The 20,075-nt window shown below is 41.8% G+C and overlaps 2 protein-coding genes and 1 pseudogene across 2 annotated transcripts; 2 read left to right on the forward strand and 1 right to left on the reverse strand.

The window, feature by feature from the left end:
• The first annotated feature begins 10,099 nt into the window (after positions 1 to 10,099).
• Positions 10,100 to 11,280, forward strand: LOC106100293 (annotated as a pseudogene).
• Positions 11,281 to 11,381: 101 nt separating this feature from the next.
• On the reverse strand, positions 11,382 to 16,517 carry LOC106100251 (serine/threonine-protein kinase MAK). The gene is made up of 6 exons (XM_013279045.1): positions 16,074 to 16,517; positions 14,818 to 15,789; positions 14,637 to 14,699; positions 13,901 to 14,040; positions 13,693 to 13,854; positions 11,382 to 12,508 (listed from the first exon to the last, which is right to left on the reverse strand). The coding sequence occupies exons 1-6, from the start codon at positions 16,097 to 16,099 to the stop codon at positions 12,450 to 12,452; spliced, it is 1,422 nt and encodes a 473-aa protein (XP_013134499.1). The 5' UTR covers positions 16,100 to 16,517; the 3' UTR covers positions 11,382 to 12,449.
• Positions 16,518 to 17,530: 1,013 nt separating this feature from the next.
• Positions 17,531 to 19,768, forward strand: LOC106100307. Its single transcript, XM_013279131.1, has 2 exons — positions 17,531 to 18,217; positions 19,553 to 19,768. Exons 1-2 carry the CDS (start codon positions 18,005 to 18,007, stop codon positions 19,757 to 19,759), a joined length of 420 nt encoding a protein of 139 aa, XP_013134585.1. The 5' UTR covers positions 17,531 to 18,004; the 3' UTR covers positions 19,760 to 19,768.
• The last annotated feature ends 307 nt before the right edge of the window (positions 19,769 to 20,075 follow it).

Below are 20,075 nucleotides of genomic sequence, written 5' to 3' on the forward strand. Positions count from 1 at the left end.
CCCCCCCCCACCACAGTGCTACGCACCCCGTTTGCCTTATTCAAACATTTTGTGCGTGCTTTCTCCGCGAGCGAAACGGCATTCTATAATCGACGCTTTTAAGTGCAACCGAAACTCTGAGAGACTTATAAAACTTATAAAAAAGAAACACAGGCACTCACGATCAGAACCAATGCAACAGACCCGAGGAACTCCAGCACACACAGCTAGAAAGAAAAGTAATGGAAAATTGAAAAATCTAAAATCACATTGACAGGTACATGGCGGGATTCGCACTCAAGACCTTTAGATTACAAATCAAGTGCTCAAACCCCTGAGCCACCGACGCTATGCCACTATGTACAGGTGAACACCAACAGTCTCGACCCGACCTGATATATATATACGTGTATGTTATGAATATATCAACTTATTCAAGTACACATGCGCTAGCACATCACGTGGCATGGAATGGACCCATGGGAGAGATTATTAAGTTATTTAAAAACAAAATTTGTAAGTGACAGCATCTGACGAGGCATTGTGATGATGTCCTTGTCCTTCAATCAATACTTCCTCTACAGGTATAAGTAATAAATACACAACTACTACCGAAATTATTCCATATTGAAACATAAAGAAAACTATACGTTAATGATTTGCAACTTACGACCCAAGTGACTGTAATCATTGTTATTATTTAAATTGATCATCATCAACACCAGCTCACTAGACGTCCCCACCGAGGGACTCGGAGCTCGGAGCTCGGAGCCTACACTAAGTAAGGGGTGACTAGGCCATAGTGCTGACATAGGCAACACGCTGGCCCACAGCGGGTAGATTGACCATTAAATTGATACATCTTCACAAATTAAAACTATTTTAAGATAATTCAGGCAAACACGAGGTAACTAAGCTTTATACTTTTTTTTAGAATTGGGTTTAGAATTAACAATAACGAGTAATTGTAAGTTAGCCTGATGATGCTCCCGTGAGCAGCTCAGCCATCCCCATATACATGTCACCAAATACAATGAAACTACGTCTATCAGCACATGTGATGTTTTTGCTCAAAATATGACGCTTACAAGATTACCTTTTAAGTTCGTAAAATTCCAACTGACATATGATTCTTTATATATACCCATGTTAATATAAACTGCAAAAATAGATTGTTGCACTTTCAGTTTTCAATGAAATTGTTTCTTAAATTAAATTAGATTTTATTTACAGCACATTGATTCCTAGCTATGACAGTAACAAGGGACTGAAAAAATGACCTTCTTTAGTATGTCTTAAGCACTAGATGGTGTTAAAACATAGATGTGCGCATAATATTGAGCTTCGATGTGCATTTCATTTTCAGAAAGCGCGGGAGGCGCGGGTGGCGCGGCGGGCAAGGGGGCGGGGGGCGCGGTGGAATGTCGCTGAGTCAGCGCGCTAAGCGCCCGCGCCCCCCGCCCCCCTCGCCTCTCAGCTCGGGCTCGGGTAGGAACAGACGGACTCGTTATTTCATAACAATGATCTGTCCCTACCTTTATTATCTATTTATTTTTTTTACGAATTTACATTAAAATCGAAGCAAACTATTCAAAATATGTACGGCCTTGGCGGTCACATGCCACTTCTGCAATAATAATCCTTAAGTTTGATAAGTATAATAGATGCTGAAAGTATCAAGATTATGATTTGGTGATGACAAAAAACTAATTGATATTTCGACATTTGCCCTGTTTCAATTTCAGTGCAGGAAATGTTCAAAATCTAATGAATCATCGAGAAATGCTGGTAAATTCTCAGAATAAACATAGATGTAAAAGTTTTTCATATCAAACATAGGATTTCCAACGTAGTTAACAAGTTGGTAAGTTCGTGGTTTACATCAGAGAAAGATTCTTTCTTCCAATCTAAAGCCGTAATTTTTCATCAAACAAGTTAACCACCACATCTTACTTAAATAACGATTTAGGTTGCCATCGATGTTCTGATGGTAAAAAACAGGTGTCGACTACCTGCAGCCGGCAGTCGGCAGTCGGTAGCGCACCTCGCCTTGTACACGCTTTTGTTACAAACTTTTCCCCACATTTAGCGATTTCAGGAGAACAAGTACGATACACTATTACCGGTCAAGATGAGGCATGAATTGCGTGAAAGGTGACATGATCATAAAAAGGGGGTGATGAGATGACATATGATAGAGTTATGCGGAGAACAAAAACCTGCGTCCTACGAGAGTAGGATAAGGAGGAAATTGTTGAGGCATACTATCAGCAGAAGCAGTAGTGCACCGCGGGGTGTGAGGCGCGGGACGTGGGGACTCCTCCCCTGAGGAGGTCTCCACCGGCTGACCACTGGCAAGTTGAATTGCAGAAGTATGTTTAGATCGCCCGGGGGAAGTCCCCACGGGAGAGAAATAACACATGCGCAAGCGCGTTACGCCTTAATGTAAACTTGTCACGAGCGGGTTGAGGCATGCGCGACACGTGCTGTGTTATGGCCGGCGGCAAAAAGGCGTCATTGCACCGACCGCAAGAAACTCATCAAATGGCAGTTAGTGCCTTATAAAACACGCGTCTCCATCAGATGGCGCTCTCGCGCCTAGCTAAGTGCCTTGGACACTATAGAGCTTGCGCCGCAGCGGGTCTCGGAGCACGCATGTCGTCGCGGCGGACCAATGCGCCATCCCGCGCAACCATTTACAAGTAAATTCACATAACACAATTGTATAATTACGTACGGTCTATTTCCGCAGTGCTGCAAATGCTGTTTATGCGAAAAGTATAATAGTTACTGGTAGAAGGTCGATTGTGTTTTTTTAAACTAAATAAAAGTACATATGTCGTCGGAGCCGTAAAACAAAGACGGATCTGACATTTTTTCAATTTTGTCTTTTTGAAGAAATCGGCTTCAAATATCTATCTCACGCTTGACACTATGGACAAAGCACTTCACGCGCTCATATTTCGCCTCTTTTCTTCCGTATAGGATTTCTCAAATAACAAGGCAAATTTTCGTGAAGTGGAACACGGATGCAAGGCATATAAGGCCGCCGTTCCGCTGCGCCGGCCGGCTCAAGACACCGTCATCAAACCGGCGCGAGCACACGTGGCGCGTATATTTTGTCAACAAATGACATCCAACACTAAGAAAGAGGTTGTTATTTTATCGAACGGGAAAAGCTTACAAAAAAACATTTTAACTTCATTTGAAAAACCTAAATGAATGAATAGAAGTCAGTGTTCTTATTTCTTAACTAAAATTACACGTTCTATTCCTCACTGACTTAATGTCTCTGCGTAATAAACAGCGTATTTCTGTACGGCGGCGTATAAATTCAATAAACTTCAATTTTTCTCGGGTTACGCTGCGTAAACCATTATAGGTATATAAAAATTATGTATGAAAGAATAGTAGATTTCAAAATGTCCTACAGAAAAGTCTGCGGTGGCATATATCTATCTTTAACGGTTTACGTACAAAATGAATTTCAAACCGCACGCTATTTGCGGCGTTCTTTAATTGGTTTCAGTATTAATCCTTATCCAAATAAATGCGTTTGTTATCAGGAGAATTTAATGTAGAATAAAATTGTCCTTTCTAGTAACTATTCAAATTGGACTAATAGTTTAGAAGATCTCGCGAACACAATCAGGGTAACCGAAAAATCAGCGCACAAACTACAGGGCTTAGGAATTTGGAATATTGCATCGGTGGATTTCTGATATTATGTAGATTACTACTAAGTTAATACTTTTGGTAATAGGTAGAAAAACGGAGCGAACGTAATAACATATAAAAGTGATTACTAATATCGGTCTACTAGGTGACGCTGATGGCAGTTGTGACGTGGCACGTTTTGCGAATAGAGTCTCCGTTCGCAGAATGTCACTATGCACTGGAAGAGGATTTCTTGCTTACAAATAATTAACATACCTACAAAGGTGATTCAAGTACAATTGTATTCAGTAGGTTAAAAATAGGACACACTATGTTTTGAAATGACTTAACAACTATTGGGGCGATTCCAAAAATTCCTTCACTATTAGAAACACGTTATCGTTAAGTAACGTCGGCGATTTTTAAATCTCACGAGGACGAATCATTTACAAAATTTAAACTCCGTTCCCGCCATTTGTTTTAATTGCTCCAATTGAAGGAAGGTGTCGTGGAAGGTAGTGGTTGTGGCTAAGTGGAAGGTCATTGAAGGAAGGTAGTGCCACGCACGGCCTTGTGTTATTAAGAGTAAAAAGCTCCTAGAACAAAAATATCAAAATTATTTTGTTCGATCTGGAAATTTTGTATTGCTCACCTCTTTATTTAGAGCAGTTGTTCTTAAATACAACACAATACTAGACAAGTCCACTGAGAGAGCCGTAGTATCGGCGGCAGAGTAGGGCGCGGTGGGGCGGGGTGGGTCGATCGACCTGGCAAAGCTTAAATCGGCCCAGGGCAAGTTGTACCTAGTAGGTAGTTCAAGGTCCACTATTCAAATCTAATGAAACCGAATCTCATTGTACAGTCGTAATTTTACAGCAGTACCTGAATGTTTGGCCAAAAAAAACGTGCCAAAGAGCAGTTTGAAGCCACAGATTATAACTGGCTGGCTACGGTCTGCCTTACTGTCATCCCAGAGCTTTTCTATTAGATTGTAGCCGTCAAGTAGAATGACTTAAGAATTTTGGAACGAGCTTTTGCGCTCCGAGCGAACGCTTTCCCGCTCCGATGCTAAAAAAGACTTTTAGGTAATAGTAAGTATATTAAAAAAAAAGGTCGAAATGGACTTAACTTACTTATAACCAAAAGTAATACATAAGTAACTAAAAGTTTTTCATTTTGAGAAGCAGTCAAACAAGTCGCGGTCGGTGCGTCACGATCTAATAGATAGTGCAGCGCGAGCGCTGGGGCCGGGGCTGGCGGCGAGCGCGGCGCGGCGCGGCGCGGCGGGGGACGCGCCCCGGGCCTCGGAATGATCAATCTGCATTACATAGTTCTACAGTTACTATATCGTACTACAAACAAAGACTACAATTTACGTCCGAAACTTGTAATGTTTTCATCATTATGTAGCACATAATACATCTGACCGCTGCGCAATCGCGCACTGCGCACCTACCTGCTGCCACTGCGAGCGCCGGCGCTCATTATAGCCCGTTCGATTTCACACGTCAAAAATGTTGGGGTTTTGGAGCGCCCCGACAAAAACATAAATACGTGACAACGGCGTGAAAGGCCGCAGCGCGGGCCGTGGGTGCGCCGCTCACCTTGCAGTTTCTTCTCCGTCTCCCAAAACTTTTGCAGCTCAGTAAAGTACTTGTCGAGAATGAACACCTTGGAGAGGCCGAGAGTGGCCATGGCGGCCGGCCCGCTCGCATCACACACCGCGGCCGCGCCGCTCCAAGCCGATAGCAGCGACCACTCGCGCACGCGGTCTCTCGTATACTGTATTTTGCCCGAGCCCGCCCGTTCCCCCTTCCCCACTGCCCGCGCGCACTACTGCCGAACACCTCGTCGCCACTGCCGAGTCGCCTGAAGCTCGGGACATTTGGACAAAGCCTTAAAAGTCTACTCTACTACTACTACTACTACCGAAGACAACACAATTGCGCTACATATGTACGTAATGCGTTTGTACACGGCCACTGGCGTCACTTGTGCGTTCTACTATCATTACTTACACGATGCTACAAATTGCTACATGATACTTTGGAGGGAAAGCTCGAGTGCAAAGTTATTTTACCGTACCCGTGCGTTTAGACAGGTCTCTTTTGAGAGGCGACGCTAAAGGTTCATTTCATGCATTTAAGCGGATAATGTCGGCGGGCGCAGCAGGTGGGTGCGCGCGGCGCGGGAGGAAACAGGTTTGTTTGTTTGTAAGCTCGCCGAAAGCTATGACCGCCCTGCCCCGCCCGTCCCGCGCCGCACCGCGACCCGCGGGCCTCGCTTAATGCCTCGCACCGTTACCGGCTGTATGGTACAAACTCCAATAGGTAACTACCTAGGCTTCTACCAAAATGATTATTATGAATTCTAAGATGAAGCGCCACAGCACGTTGTTTTGTGCAAGCGCAACTCATCAGTGTCATAAACGTCGACTTCGCAGCAAACAGCCAACACGGGCACTGCTCGGCGCGGCGGCTTATCGTCGGCGGAGCAGCAGCTGTACAAAACAGAAGTCGGTCTTCTGTCGGTTCACTTCAATGCTCATCCTTTTCTTATAAAGGTGAGGTGGATTTTATGGTGGAGGAGACGCAAAGGAGAAATAGATGTTGTGAATTTATTAAGAGGTTTGATTTAACTACAACAAATTAGATAGTGAGTGTAATAGATTATAAATGTGTAAAATGTAGAAATTATCTAACAGTTCTGAATAAAATTGAATGAAACGTATATCTAAAAAGACCTAGGATATATTAAAGACAATAAGAAAACTAAGAAGTATTTTAATGTTTAAAACAAAAGTGGCGACGATTTCGTATTCTTATCTTTTTGGCTAATTCCGGTGGCCGTTTGCTCGCTTCCCACCTAATCATATAAAAATAATTTAGTAATAAAATAAAAGAGACCCAATTAAGATTTTATTTGAAATCAAAAGGTGGCAAACGAGCAAGCAAGCAAACAAACAAGCGGTCACCTGAATTCGTCAAAATGTCGTATCGACCGCTACCAATAGACATCCGCAAATGTATACGAGTTCCCTACCCTTATTTGACGGAGGAGGAGACGCACATGAAGAGGATACTACCCCTTACTATAAGCATTGATAGGAAGCTCTTTATGTGCGATTTGTCAAATCCACTTTCCGTTTCCTCTCCATTAAAGAAAAGGGATACTCATCCCTCTTGGTGTTGGTTCTTGGTCTGTCTTCTGTCTGAAATTTAGTAGAAAAATAAGAGTAAATAAAGGTGATTAGTGTTGTGATAACTCTTGTCTTGTTTGTCTTCTATTTAAAATATTATTTACTTGAGTTCTAAGTATGAAAAGTAACTTGAGTGCAAACCTCAAGGTATGGAAATATATTTATGAGAGAAAAAAAAGTCGGTGACATTTTCCACGTGCGCGTTGATGTCTAATGTATCGTAAGTGCGCTCTGGACTTTGACCCGGGATTATAATTATTACTTAACATAATAAATAGTTTACTAGCTTTCGTCCGCGACTCCGTCTGCGTGGAAATAAAAAAAAACAAAAGTGGGTATCCTATGTGTTCTTGCAGACTATCCTCTACATCTATACCTAATTTCATCAAAATAAGTTCAGCCTTTTAGTCTACAAAGTCTGACAAACATCCATCCATCCATCTAAACTTTCGCATTTATTTAAGACGAGCTGTTGCCCGCTAGTTCGTACGCGTGGTATTAGAAAACATACAAACTATAAACATTACAAAAAGCTACGTATCCCTCGGGAACCGGACATTTCTCGGGGATGATGCTTATCCCATGTGTACTCCAGACTTTGTTTTATATCTGTGCCAAATTTCAATAAGATATGTTGAACCGTTGCAGAATGATCGAGTAAACATTAAAAAACTAAATAAATGAATCCCACGGGAACCTTAACTATTCCCGGGATAAAAAGTAGCCTATGTGTTCTTCCCGACTATGCTCTAAACCTGTGCCAAATTTCATGGAGATCCGTTCAGCCGTTTAGGCTACAAACGCTAACAAACATCCATCCATCCATCTCTCTAAACTTTCGCATTTATAATATTAGTAAGATTAGTAAGAAGTAAGATAATATTAGTAATATTAAATTCTCCTGACGACAAAATTATTTATTTTGATAATTATTATTTAATATTGAAACCAATAAAACAACGACGCAAATAGCGTTCGGATTTTGTTTCATTTTATATGGTTATTTTCTGTAGAACAACATTTTGGGATCTACAATACATCCTTTTTATATATCTCCAACGGTTTAGGCAGCGTAAACCGAGAAAAGTGAAAATATAATTAAATTTTTAACGCCGGGTTCCAAAAATGTGTTGTTTATTAATTTATTAATAGATTCTCAACATTAGTAATAATACCACATGGCCTAATATTATTGACAGATAAATTACCTTTGGAGCGTCGGTGGCTCAGTGGTTAAAGCACTTGACTTGTAATCTACAGGTCTTGGGTTCGAATCCCGCCGTGTACCAATGTGATTTTCGATTTTTCGAATTTTCATATGTACATAATTTACCCGACGTTCTTACGGTGAAGGAAAACATCGTGATTCGTGATGCAACCTGCACATATCGGCAAAGAAATTCAAAGATATGTGTGAAGTCGACCAACCCGCACTGGGCCGGCGTGTTTGACTATGGCCTAATCACCCTAATTTAGGGTAGGCTCCGAGCCCCTCGGTGGGGACATATAGTGAGCTGGTGATGGTGGTGATGGTGAAATTACCTTTCTAATGGTGAAAGAATTTTTAAAATCGGCCTATTTGTTTTGTGTGAAACAAATACATACAGAAATATAAAAAATGCAAATCTTTCCTCTTTATAATATTAAGTATAAAATCCGGAATATCTCTTGATGTTCAAAACAACTATCTTTATTCACAACTGTTACATATTTCGACACAAATTAACAGTGGTAGAGTGCGCTTTAACATCTTCGCACTGTAGGGCTGACTCGCCCCCAGTAATACCACGACCACACAGAAAACAGTCGTGAAGTGTAAGCAATTCCGCGTTTCGTCTGATAAGTGTGGTGCCGGAGGCCTAATTTTATCTCTTTCCATTCCCACCCTTTTCTTGAGAGGAAAGGATGGGAAGGAAAAGTGGATTTGACGGTGAAGGAGACGCATAGAAACGGAAAATTTCCTCTTTATGTGCGTCTCCTCCTCCGTCAATCAAGGGTAGGCAACGCATCTGCAATTGCCGATGTTTATGGGCAGCGGTCGCTTTTCATTTCAGTGGATTCAGGTGGCCGCTTGCTAGTTTGCCACCGTATATTCTAAAAAAAAAAATGATTTCTTTTCAAATATAGACGGACGGCCATATTACAAGTATTATTACAGTATACATTTAAAAGTATTGTTATACTTGTAAATTATTAGAGTAATTTACAAGTATAACAAAGCACACACAAACTGAACTCCAATGCGACAACGCAAATATATCGAACTTTCCGTGATGACGACTAGTAAAACACTGAGATTGTTGGCGACTGAGCGACCAGACTGCGATTGAGCGCCCGAGCCACTCCTTGCCATGTATTTTATAAGACTACCCCCACTATTTCTTCCGTTTTCTAATATTTTCCTAACAATATTATTTTAAATAAAGATAAATAGTATTGTTAAATAACACAGATTAACGAATAACTTAAGAATATATCAAAATAGTTAAAAACTTAACACAACGAAATTGCAAGGCTGCCAAAAGTGTTACCTCTGCTCGCCTCGACGGGTGAACAATGGGTGTTAGAGTCTGTATAGTCTAAACCCTTGAACGGATCTCGATGAAATTCGGTATAGATGTAGAGGATAGTCTGGAAGAACAAATAGGATAGTTACTTTTTTTGACGGATGATGTTGCGCGCGAAAGCTAGTCTAATATAAGAAAACGGCATAAGAGGAGGACGTTATTGACCCATCATTATTTATTTTTACTTATGCCCACCGAGTCTTATAGGTCTATATCAAATAGCGTATGAACATGTATGTTATAAAAAAGAATGAGTAATTTTCGGTATTATCAATAATTACCACGTAATTTGGTAAATGTGACTATAAAGTTGGAATTTACCCATTTTCCACGTTTTTATTAATAACTCACTAACTACTCTCGTCAGTAAAAATAAAAAAATAACGTTTTTAATATTATCAATTAGTAGTTGATACGTTGTAAACAAATTAAAATAGGGCATCATACCTTATGATATTATTTATCATGCTCATCAACTTTGCCTAACCTATCCATATTTATTGTTGTTTATAATATTTTCCGGCACTAAAGTTATATCATGAAAAATCACCGTCATAAATGTGGTGATTTTCTTACTTTTACCTTTATTGTTGGTAATATCAATAACGTCCGAAAATTATGTATAATTTTTAAATTCATTACATTTACTATAACATGAAAATTGATAGTAATACTGACAGCTGTCAGTTCTTGACATTTTAAAAACGTCACTTTATACGTCACGCGCAAGATTACACATGATATTATTGCCTAAAAGTGATAATCGAAGCCTCTAATTGTGCAGAAAAGAGGCGACAGCAAGTCTTGTGTCTTCAGATAATATTAACATGATGAGGAGTAAGATAAGTACAATCGGTTGGTAAGCGACATGTCAATAGAATACGCGTTGGTTAGCGAGGGCGAACAAGACGAGCCCATAGAGTTGCCAACAGAAGAAGACGGCTCCTTATTGTTGAGCACGATCACAGCCCAATTCGCTGGAGCGAGTGGACTTAAATACCGTGCCGGTGGTCGGCTCCGGGGCTTGCGTCTGGTAGAGGAGAGAGTATCGCCCCCGCCTGGGGGCTGGGCGGCACATCGCTATTTCTGCGCATTCCCTCGCGCCAGCGCTCCGCCGTTGCGTCCTCGTTGCTCGGATTTAATCGTGCTGGGCTTGCCGTGGAAGACCGGAGAGGATACAGTTCGTGAATACTTTTCTTCCTTTGGGGAGTTACTCATGGTACAAGTTAAACGAGATGCTAAAACGGGTCTATCCAAAGGTTTTGGATTCATAAAATTTGCTGAATATGAAGCGCAGGTGCGCGCCCTTGGACGGCGACACATGATCGACGGTCGCTGGTGCGACGTGCGCATTCCCAACAGCAAAGATGGCGGCGCGGCCGCACACCGCAAGGTGTTCGTAGGCAGATGTACCGAAAACCTCACTGCAGATGATTTACGCGAATATTTTGGAGCCTTCGGTCAAGTGACAGATGTGTTTGTGCCCCGTCCCTTTCGCGCTTTTAGCTTTGTAACATTTCTGGACCCCGAAGTAGCCCAGTCACTGTGCGGGCAGGACCACATCATCAAGGGTGTGTCGGTGAACATTTCCACAGCATCTCCTAAGAGAGATAGAGGGTCTCGTTCTCAGCTGCTCGGATGGGGCCTGATGGAGGGCGGTGGAGCGCGCGTGTACAGCTGGCCGGCGGAAGCATGGCCGGCGCACCCGCAACACGCGCCGCCCGCGCCCTCCGCGGCCGCGCCGCCCGCCGCGCCGCTCTCGCCGGCGCGAGAACACAAGCCCTACCTCAAGTACCACTGACACGCTGACACTGTTAAATACTTACAGATTTTATATTAAAGCAAATGTGTAAATAATATACAATAGTAGGAAACAAAGTTACCTGTTTGTGTTTTAGTTCATATTGTTAAGGTCAAAATCTAATTTCATACTGAAAATAATTAACTAAAGCATTATAATTTAGTTTAAGTAATTATGTATTTCAAATCTTGGTAAAACCGAGGCAATATTGCACCAATCCAGAAGAGTGTGATTTGTTAGTGACACTATTTGGACTGTAGAGTTGGTGTGATGTGAACGCTGCAAGTGTTCACATGGAATAGTGAATTTGGATGTGTAAAGCTGAATTGTGCCGACCTGCCATATGTATATCCATGATGTCTCTAAGAAATATAATTCTGGCAAGATTACTAAATAAGAATTTGTGTGTGCCTTTATTATTATTATAGTAAATGAACATTGTATATAATTGACCACAATACAATTTAAATATCTTGTTGTCGAGCCACACATCTCTAATTGTGTTTCTATGTGCTTGACACATTTCATTAAACTATTTTCATGACTGCATTTGCTTTCCCTTTTTAATACAGCAATTGTCATCAGGTGCAACATTATTATATGTTATTACAAATTATAATAACAATTGTGATCAACAACTAATGTATGTGAATTATATTTCTATCTGTCATTTATTTAAATATGAACAGAAGAACGAAAAAGAAACGCATGTCATTGAATAAGTGTTTTATTTACAATTCTGGAGAAGCTGCGTAGTGCGGTATTGGCTCTCGGCTGCCCGCTGCCCGCTGCCCGCTGCCCACTGCCGCTGCCGCTCCAACCTCATCATACTATCAAACTTTACAATCATATCATTACAATTAATCTATTTAAAATAAATCTATCAAACGAATTTTTAAATTAAACTTCAGTATATTAAAATGAGTAAGGAAAGTTTGAAAACAAAGCCAGACTGATGTAAATTTTTCCGAATTTTTTAGTTAATTTTGGACAGCGATGACTGTGGTACATTATCTCTTCAATCTTATCGTCTTTCGCCTTTCTTCTGTAGGAAATGGTAGGAAAGGGCACAGAACCGGCATTAGGTATGGCGCGGCGGAGTGCGGCCTCTGCCGACCCCCGCGAGCTGCCCGCGCCTACGACGCGGCGCAGGGCCCGCATGCGACCGCTTTTTTAGAACATTAATTACATCGAAATGAATTAGAAGAGGTTAAAGAATGTATAATGTAAGTAGACATGCGGCGGCTCAGCGCAGGTACTTGGCGGCCCAGTCGACGCGCTCGCCGCTGCCCACTACCGTCGCCTCTGTAATCAAATCGTTTTCGTACTTAAACAAATGGTATTCCATTATAATAAGTTTAGCTATTTATTTTTATTTTCTGTTCACAATTTTAAACAATTAATATAATTGTAACTAACAATATTAATTTAAAAACTGGACTATAGAGGTCCCGCGTCCCGCCTACATGGCGCGCAAATCATCAATCCTAATGAGCTGTCAGAGATGTGACGTTTCTGCCAATAATCTAGTGTTGCGCCAATTCTATAGCGCGGTACTAATTTTATTCTTAACTCAAGATTCGAGAGTTCTATGTACTAAAGAGCGAACACCCACGTCCGGTCCGAAGCCTGCGAAACCAACAAGTTCAGTGTGTCTATGGGCCTGCTCCAGGGACCGGCTTTAAGCCCTTATCTGTTCTTGCTGTTTATCTGTGCGTTAACATTAGAGATCCAGGAGGAAGCTCCCCGGTGTATGCTATTCGCCAACGACATTGTTCTTGTTGGGAAGGATGGGCTTGAGGCCCTGAGTGGACTAGAGAGATGGCGAGAAAAACTGGAAATAAATGGATTGAAGATAAACAGATCGCAAACAGAGCAATTATTCTTCGTGACGGACGTTAGACTTCGGAGGCTTATCCAATTTTATCTCGATTGCCTTAGATGACGCTTTTACGTACCTCGGCTCATTAATCCAAATTAAAGAGTAAAAGGTTAGGGTGATATGGGTATGTTACGAGAAGAAATGAATCGCTTGAAACAAGAAGGACGTTAGTTATGAGTGTGGGCGGGAACACCGGCAGAGGTAGACTTATAAAGAGATGGATGTTTTGCGTGAAAGGTGACATGATCAAAAACGGAGTGATGACTGAGATGACGGACGATAGAGTTATTTGCAGGACGAAAACCTCGCGCGCCGACCCTACGGGAGTAGAATAATGTAGGGGAGATAATGACGATGATGATTTTTAATTTCCCTTCAATTCGTCTCACAATATTTGCAAAACAATAAAAGAGTCGCATTTCAAAATTAGAGCCATGTATGTGCATATGTATATATTTATTATAAAGTTAATATTTCTGTGCTTGATGTTTTTAGAACTACCCTCCGGAAGCAAACGTCCCTCTTCAATGTGGTGAAATCGTGACCGCGAAGGACCGCTGCGGCGCACCGGGCATGGAAAAATTAAAAAACAAAATGTAGTTCTCACCGCGATGCGATCGCAAGTATATGGGACGAAACAGGGACGTGTCGATGCGTGTCCCCGCCACGTAGCGCGCCGCGCCGAGGTAGGCCGCGGCGGCGGGCGCGGCGGGCGCGGCGGGCGCGGGGGGCGCGGCGGCGCGCGCGGGGGGCGCCGGCACGCCGCGCCGCACGTCGTGCACCACCTCGCCTCTACAACAATGTCGGTGTAGAACTCCTTTCGATCCTGAATCTATCGCGCAGCGCTCCGAGATCGTGAACGTACCCGAGAATGTCGGCGAAGCGGTCGGCGCGCGCCGCGGACGCCCCCGCGGCCGCCGCGGCGGAGTACCCCGCCTCCGCTCGCACTGCACTTCTACAAAGCGATAGACGCAACGTTAATACCCTCGAGGTGGCAAGACTTACTCTATGTAAAACAATAATGATTGATAAAACGGCTCTCAACCGGTATCTTCTGTAAAGTAAAGTATTCCTTCTTTTCGTCTGACGAGCATAGAGACTTCTGCGGCCAATTAAGGGAAGACCCTTTACCCAGTTTTTTCTTATAAGGAAACGACGAGCGAATGACGCTAGGCCATTATCAAGCGATTAGAGAGAGGGGGTGTAGTAGTAAAAATATTTTTTCTTATTCCAAAAAATGCTTAACAGTAACAATATGTGGACCAACTTTTTTTAAATAACTAACAAGTCGTTTTTGTGTCTTTCAAGTGGGTGTATAAACTCAACGCAGTTTTTAAAAAACTAGCGTAAAACAATTGAAAAAGGATCTGCGAAGACGCCGCAATGAAAGCAGTCCTTAAATGGAGATGTCGACTTAAAAATATAATACGAATCTTTAAAAAAAGGTATTTAAATTACATACCTAAAGTTTTGACATCAATATTATAGACATTAAGTTAAACTGAGTAATATAAAAAAAAAGAAAACAAATGAATAGGTAATAAAATTTACCTTTTAGCGCGCGAGGTCGGCGCAGGGACACCTAGAGCGACTCCAACTGCGAAGTAAGGGAACCTACAAGTAACAGACGCAACATTATTTTACATTTTTTGAGTAATCTAATTAATATTTGGAATGCGATCACTGTTATATAAGATTAACGCGCACATCGGTGCAATGAGAGAGGAGTTACCGTAGGGCTTGCGGCGCGGTGGGCCGCTCGGCGGGCGGGTAGCGCAGCAGCGCGGCCAGCAGCGCCAGCGCGGCGGGCGAGGCGCCGGGCAGCGCGCGCGCCAGCGGCACACCCGCGCTCGCGGGGAACCGGAACCGCAGCGCCTCCGCCAGCGCGAACCCCTCCGGCCACTCCCCGCGCTCGGGACTCCCCAGCACGCTGCAGATCTTGTATAGCTGATCGATTTCCGAATTTCCGGGAAACAGCGGCCGACACGTGTAGAGCTCGGCGGCGATGCAGCCCAGAGCCCACAGGTCGATGGGCGGGCCATAGTGCGTGTCGCGCAGCAGTACCTCGGGCGCGCGGTACCAGCGCGTCGAAACGTAGTCCGTGTATGGCGGCCGCGAGCGCACCTCGCGCGCGAGCCCTAGGTCGGCGATCTTGACTAGCTCCGGCCCGGCGCACAGCAGGTTCTCAGGCTTGAGGTCGCGGTGGAAGAAGCCGTGCCGGTGCATGTGCGCCAGCCCCTGCAGTACCTGGTACAGAATGTTGCGCAGCACCGGCTCCGGGAATGGCCGCTCGGCGTCTCTCATCAGCTGATACAAGTTACCTCGCATATATTCGAAAACAAAGTACAGCGTGTCGTTCTCACGTATCACTTCGCGTAATTTTACAATATTCGCGTGATTCAATTTCTTTAAAGATTTTACTTCGCGTAGGTTCATAGCCTCATCCCACGAGTAGTATTTCCGTTTCATACGTTTTATGGCAACCTTCTCGCCGGAGTCGCGGCGCTGCGCCAGCACCACGGAGCCGTAGGTGCCGTCGCCGAGTTGCTGCACCACCACGTACCGGTTCATGTCCGCCCGCCGCCAGGCCCACCTCACCCACGACACACTTGCCCGGCGCACCACTAAACACTGTCTTTCTTCTGCGGCAATAGCATGTCGTTGTTTTACGTTGAAGTAAATGATAATGAGAGCTTTAACATTTCTGGAAAAAAAAACATTTAAATGCAAATTATAATTTATTTTCAAAAACACTGGTCTGCAATAGAATTAACTGTAACTTGACAGAAATACAAAATTAGAAATATCATAGTGTTGTAAGAGAGATGTCTCTCTTAAATAAGGACGTTGTGACTAAAGTTGAAAATGGTATTCTTCCGTGGTTAAGATGCGTAGAAATTAAAAGCCTGTATGAAGAAGTCTGTAAGATGGTTAACAAGAGTTTATTTTGCGAAAGGGGGTGAAAACGTATGTGCAAGTTATACGTACCCCTTTCTAATAACTGCTATCAACATAGGATTTTCTCATAAAGCATATGTTGCGGTTGCAATTTTAGTAATTCCCTCATCCACGCTTGAATTAATTATTAAAATGATATAATGCGTAGGAACAAATACACTGAAAAAGAATAATGGACACATCGTTCTGTGCCAATTCGAGATCACCGGCTTTTCTTTTTATAGTAGTGTCGTAGAAAATTAAAAACCTATACTAACTTTTTTAAAATTAATTTTAACAATATATATCGCAACACGTACCACAATACCGGTTAATAATATGAAGCGAGATAACTACTTTGTTTTATTCACATTTCCATAACAACCAACAATAGAAAGGTAAGTATAGACCAACAAACTTAACTGGCCCGGTGGGTATAAGTCATGTAGGTCTAAATAATTTAGATTAGTTTGACCATACTTTTCAAATTTAGTAGGGATGGGTTGTGTAAAATCAGTCATGAATCTTATCGATTTTCGATTTTTATTCTTATAGAAGTTGGAATCGATAGATTTATAGTTATTACTTTTGAATTTTACAAAAAGCACTGTTTTCTCAAATTAAAAATTACCATAACAAATAATAGATTGAGATCCCAGACCAGGATGACGACACCTATATTCTAAAACTTTACTGTTATCTGATTAGATAGTACTCGTTTGTGATGTAACTGAATGGCCATTAGTTATCCTGTCCAATGGGGCAGTTACGGGCTATCACGCTTTGAAGTTGGTAAAAAACAAACCTAAGTTCACTTATTTTCACAAAGCTGATTTTCACACATGTGTTGGAGACCAGTGTAAGAATTACTAAACAAATATTTAACAATTACTAACAACAATTCCGTGGCCCGTTTTCGAAGACAGACGATTTAAAGTTGCCGAAAATTTGACAAAATTTTATTTTTATTTTCTAATGCTTGATTTTTATATATTATACTCAGAGGCCTATAACAAGACCCCCTGCAAGAAGGCAGACATTTCTGATGGGGCAAATGGCGACACTTTTAGTTACGCGCGGCTCGTAATACTATAACGTAAACATTGAAACTTTTCTTATTTTCAAATGCTTCATATTTTTATATTATACTCCGGGGACTATAACAATACCCCCTGCAAGAAGGCAGCCATTTCTGAAGGGGCAAACGACCTTCAGTTACATCACAAACGAGTACTATCTAATCAGATAACAGTGAAGTTTTAGAATATAGGTGTCGTCATCCTGGTCTGAGATCTCAATCTGTAATGAGAGTAAATAAATTTTTATTACTACTACAGCCGTACGTAATCGAATTGGACAAAGAGGATATAAAATAAGAGTCTGGACTCGGGATTTTTTTTAGTCTGTATTCGATTAATATACGAAAACGATGAAAAAAAAATAGATGACATTTCATGACAACCAACATGACGAACACGTTTTGCAAGGCAACCAACATAGCCCCTAAATGCTCTGAAGCGCCATGCTATCCTGTCAATGTTAAAAAGGTGCCACAATATCCTTGTGGCACTATACAATACAAAGATCTTATGGCATTCGGAAAATATGTGAACTACTAATGTCACCTTTGTCATAATTTGACCAATATGCATGGAAGTACTATAAAATTCAAAACATTGTCCAATTGCCCGTTGACACTGTCATTTGTGATGCCATTTGATCCTTGCCTGTATGTAACCAAAATTTTTAATTTCTCTTTCTTTTTAAAAGTGGTGACTGGTAATGCGTAACTTTCGTACGTAGAGTAACAAATAAACGTATTAATAAACATTAAATAAGCAATGAATCTTCTGTACAACAATGTTTCCTAGTCGTGTTCTCAAATCAATTTCGGTGTCGGACCTTGGCGACCAGGTATAGTGAGGTATACATACCATTTGTTACAAATGCAACCTGGCTGACTGACGCTATGAACAGCAGATATGAGCGGTGTGTTGACCAGGTGTAGAGTGAGCTCGGAGCAACTAGATTTGCTTTTGTCGTTTATGGAAGAGCACCGCGACTTTGCAGCCGGCAAGCAGTCTATTTACTCTCGCTTCAGTTCGAGCAAGCTGTGGCGTCTCTTGGCCGAGCGGCTCAACGCAGCAGCGGCGGACACGGGGGGTGCGCGAAAATCTCCAGATAAATGGTGCAGGGTAAGTGACATTATGACCCTTTTTAAATTACACACATACTTCCTATGCTTGATTATTAAATTTTCATACTGTGTTAATGGCTAAAACAAGCAGGCACAAACAAGTGTCACTTGCTCAATACTGTCCGACTCCCCATGTTGGAAGCACTGAACTTGTTATATTTTTATCTCATTTCTTCTACTACAGGAAATGGATCTTCAATAAGAAGAGAAATACAGATAATGAAATAACCTATTATTAACTGTCATTGGAAAGTATTGAAAAATATTTGGGAATTCACTTTTTAATTTGATAATTCCATGTACTATTTACTCATCATGCACAGGCTTATATAGTTATCATAACATCTAAGAACAAACCTAAACTAACAGACAGCAATAAAGTAGAAACAGTTCACATAGTTTAGAACTTGGACAAGGAGTGGACTAGTCCTCTCCTTGTCCTAAAATGTTGAAGATAGAAAGTAATTATTTAGGGTTCATTATCTTCTAATCTCAATACTTTCAGGCAATTCCGCAATTGACCACACGCAAGACTTGAGTGGTCAAGGGCTGTGCGTTTACAACTTGATTGCCATAAGTGCACTTATCAGAGACCTAGTTTGGCATCTTCTGCTATTAAAGTTTAAGGAAAATTTGCTAACTCTGTACTAGTTAAATATACTATGGGCTTGGAATAATAAAGTACAACTATTGTATTTTAAAACATAATGACATTTCAGAACATTATTGTTTTCTTAGATTCTTACTTCATCTTATATATCTATTATTATATACATGTATCTTTTTTTACGTGTGAGCTGTCGCCCGCAAAAATCATTAATGAATAATAAAAAATGTCTATAACAATTCCGCATGCATCAGTGTACCTGTTCCATAAAAATCCAAATGTCTAGCTGTGTCTATAACTAAGTTACATGAGTTTTGATATATTTGGAAGTGCCTTTGGGTAAAAAAGTGGAAAATTCAACTAGCTGTAATGTCTAAACTACTAGATATAATTAAAGAATAATTGGAAATATGTATAAGAAATGATGGTATTTCTAATATTATTCAAAATTTCAACCTTCTATTTTTATCCATAATAAAGTTATAAGAGTGTCAAAAGTGCCCTGAACCACTTTGAGAAGAGTGTATTGCCGTGCTCGCCTTGGCGGGTGCACTGCTCTGCGCCTAGATAAATAAGGTTATTTTGGTTATTGTTGCCAAATAAAATGGCAGGTAGGAATGGTTTAGATCATTTTTTAAAATCCCGCGCTAAAAAAGTTTGCGGGCAACAGATCATTATGACATAAATGTTATGTCTGAAGCAACATTTGACTGTATTGTATTGCAGTATTGGGCAGATATTAAGTACAAGGCCCGAAAAAAGTGTGCAGCGGGTGGAGCTCTGGGCGAACTCTCGAATGCGGAGGAGCGCCTTCAAAGCATCCTGGGCACGCGTCCGCCGGACTGTAAGTTGACCTGCCGCATGTGCAAGATATTTTTTTTTTATAACATAAGGTGGCAAATGATAAGCGGCCACCTGTTTCCGCCAAAATAGCGAAGCGACTGCTGCCCATAGACAACCGCAATTGTAGATGCGTTGCCTACCCTTACCGACGGAGGAGGAGACCCACATAAAGAGGATACTTACCCTTCCTATGCATCTCCTCCACCGTCAAATCCACTTCCTCTTCCCATCCTCTCCTTATAAGAAAGGGATTGTAAAGGGAAGGGACTTAAATTAGGCCTCCAGGACCATACTCGTCAGACGAAACACGGAATTGCTTCCATTTCACGCCTGTCTTCTGTGTGGTCGTGATATTACACCGGGCGTGTCGGCCCTACAGTGCTAAAATTTTAAAGCGAGCACTACC

Source organism: Papilio polytes, unplaced genomic scaffold (genome assembly GCF_000836215.1).
Source record: "Papilio polytes unplaced genomic scaffold, Ppol_1.0 DF824058.1, whole genome shotgun sequence".
Taxonomy (NCBI): Eukaryota; Metazoa; Arthropoda; class Insecta; order Lepidoptera; family Papilionidae; genus Papilio; species Papilio polytes.

What these genes read in the sequence shown, in the direction of transcription:
- LOC106100251 (XM_013279045.1), bottom strand. Translation starts at nt 16,099, where the DNA reads ATGTTGATAGCAGTTATTAGAAAGGG. An exon ending in TAGATTCAGGATCGAAAGGA is followed by an intron (nt 13,855 to 13,900) that starts GTTCTACACCGA and finishes TGCACGACGTGC; the next exon opens with GGCGCGGCGTGCCGGCGCCC. An exon ending in ATACTTGCGATCGCATCGCG is followed by an intron (nt 12,509 to 13,692) that starts GTGAGAACTACA and finishes ATTTGATTACAG; the next exon opens with AGGCGACGGTAGTGGGCAGC.
- LOC106100307 (XM_013279131.1), top strand. Translation starts at nt 18,005, where the DNA reads ATGAGCGGTGTGTTGACCAGGTGTAGAGTGAGCTCGGAGCAACTAGAT. An exon ending in CTCCAGATAAATGGTGCAGG is followed by an intron (nt 18,218 to 19,552) that starts GTAAGTGACATT and finishes ATTGTATTGCAG; the next exon opens with TATTGGGCAGATATTAAGTA.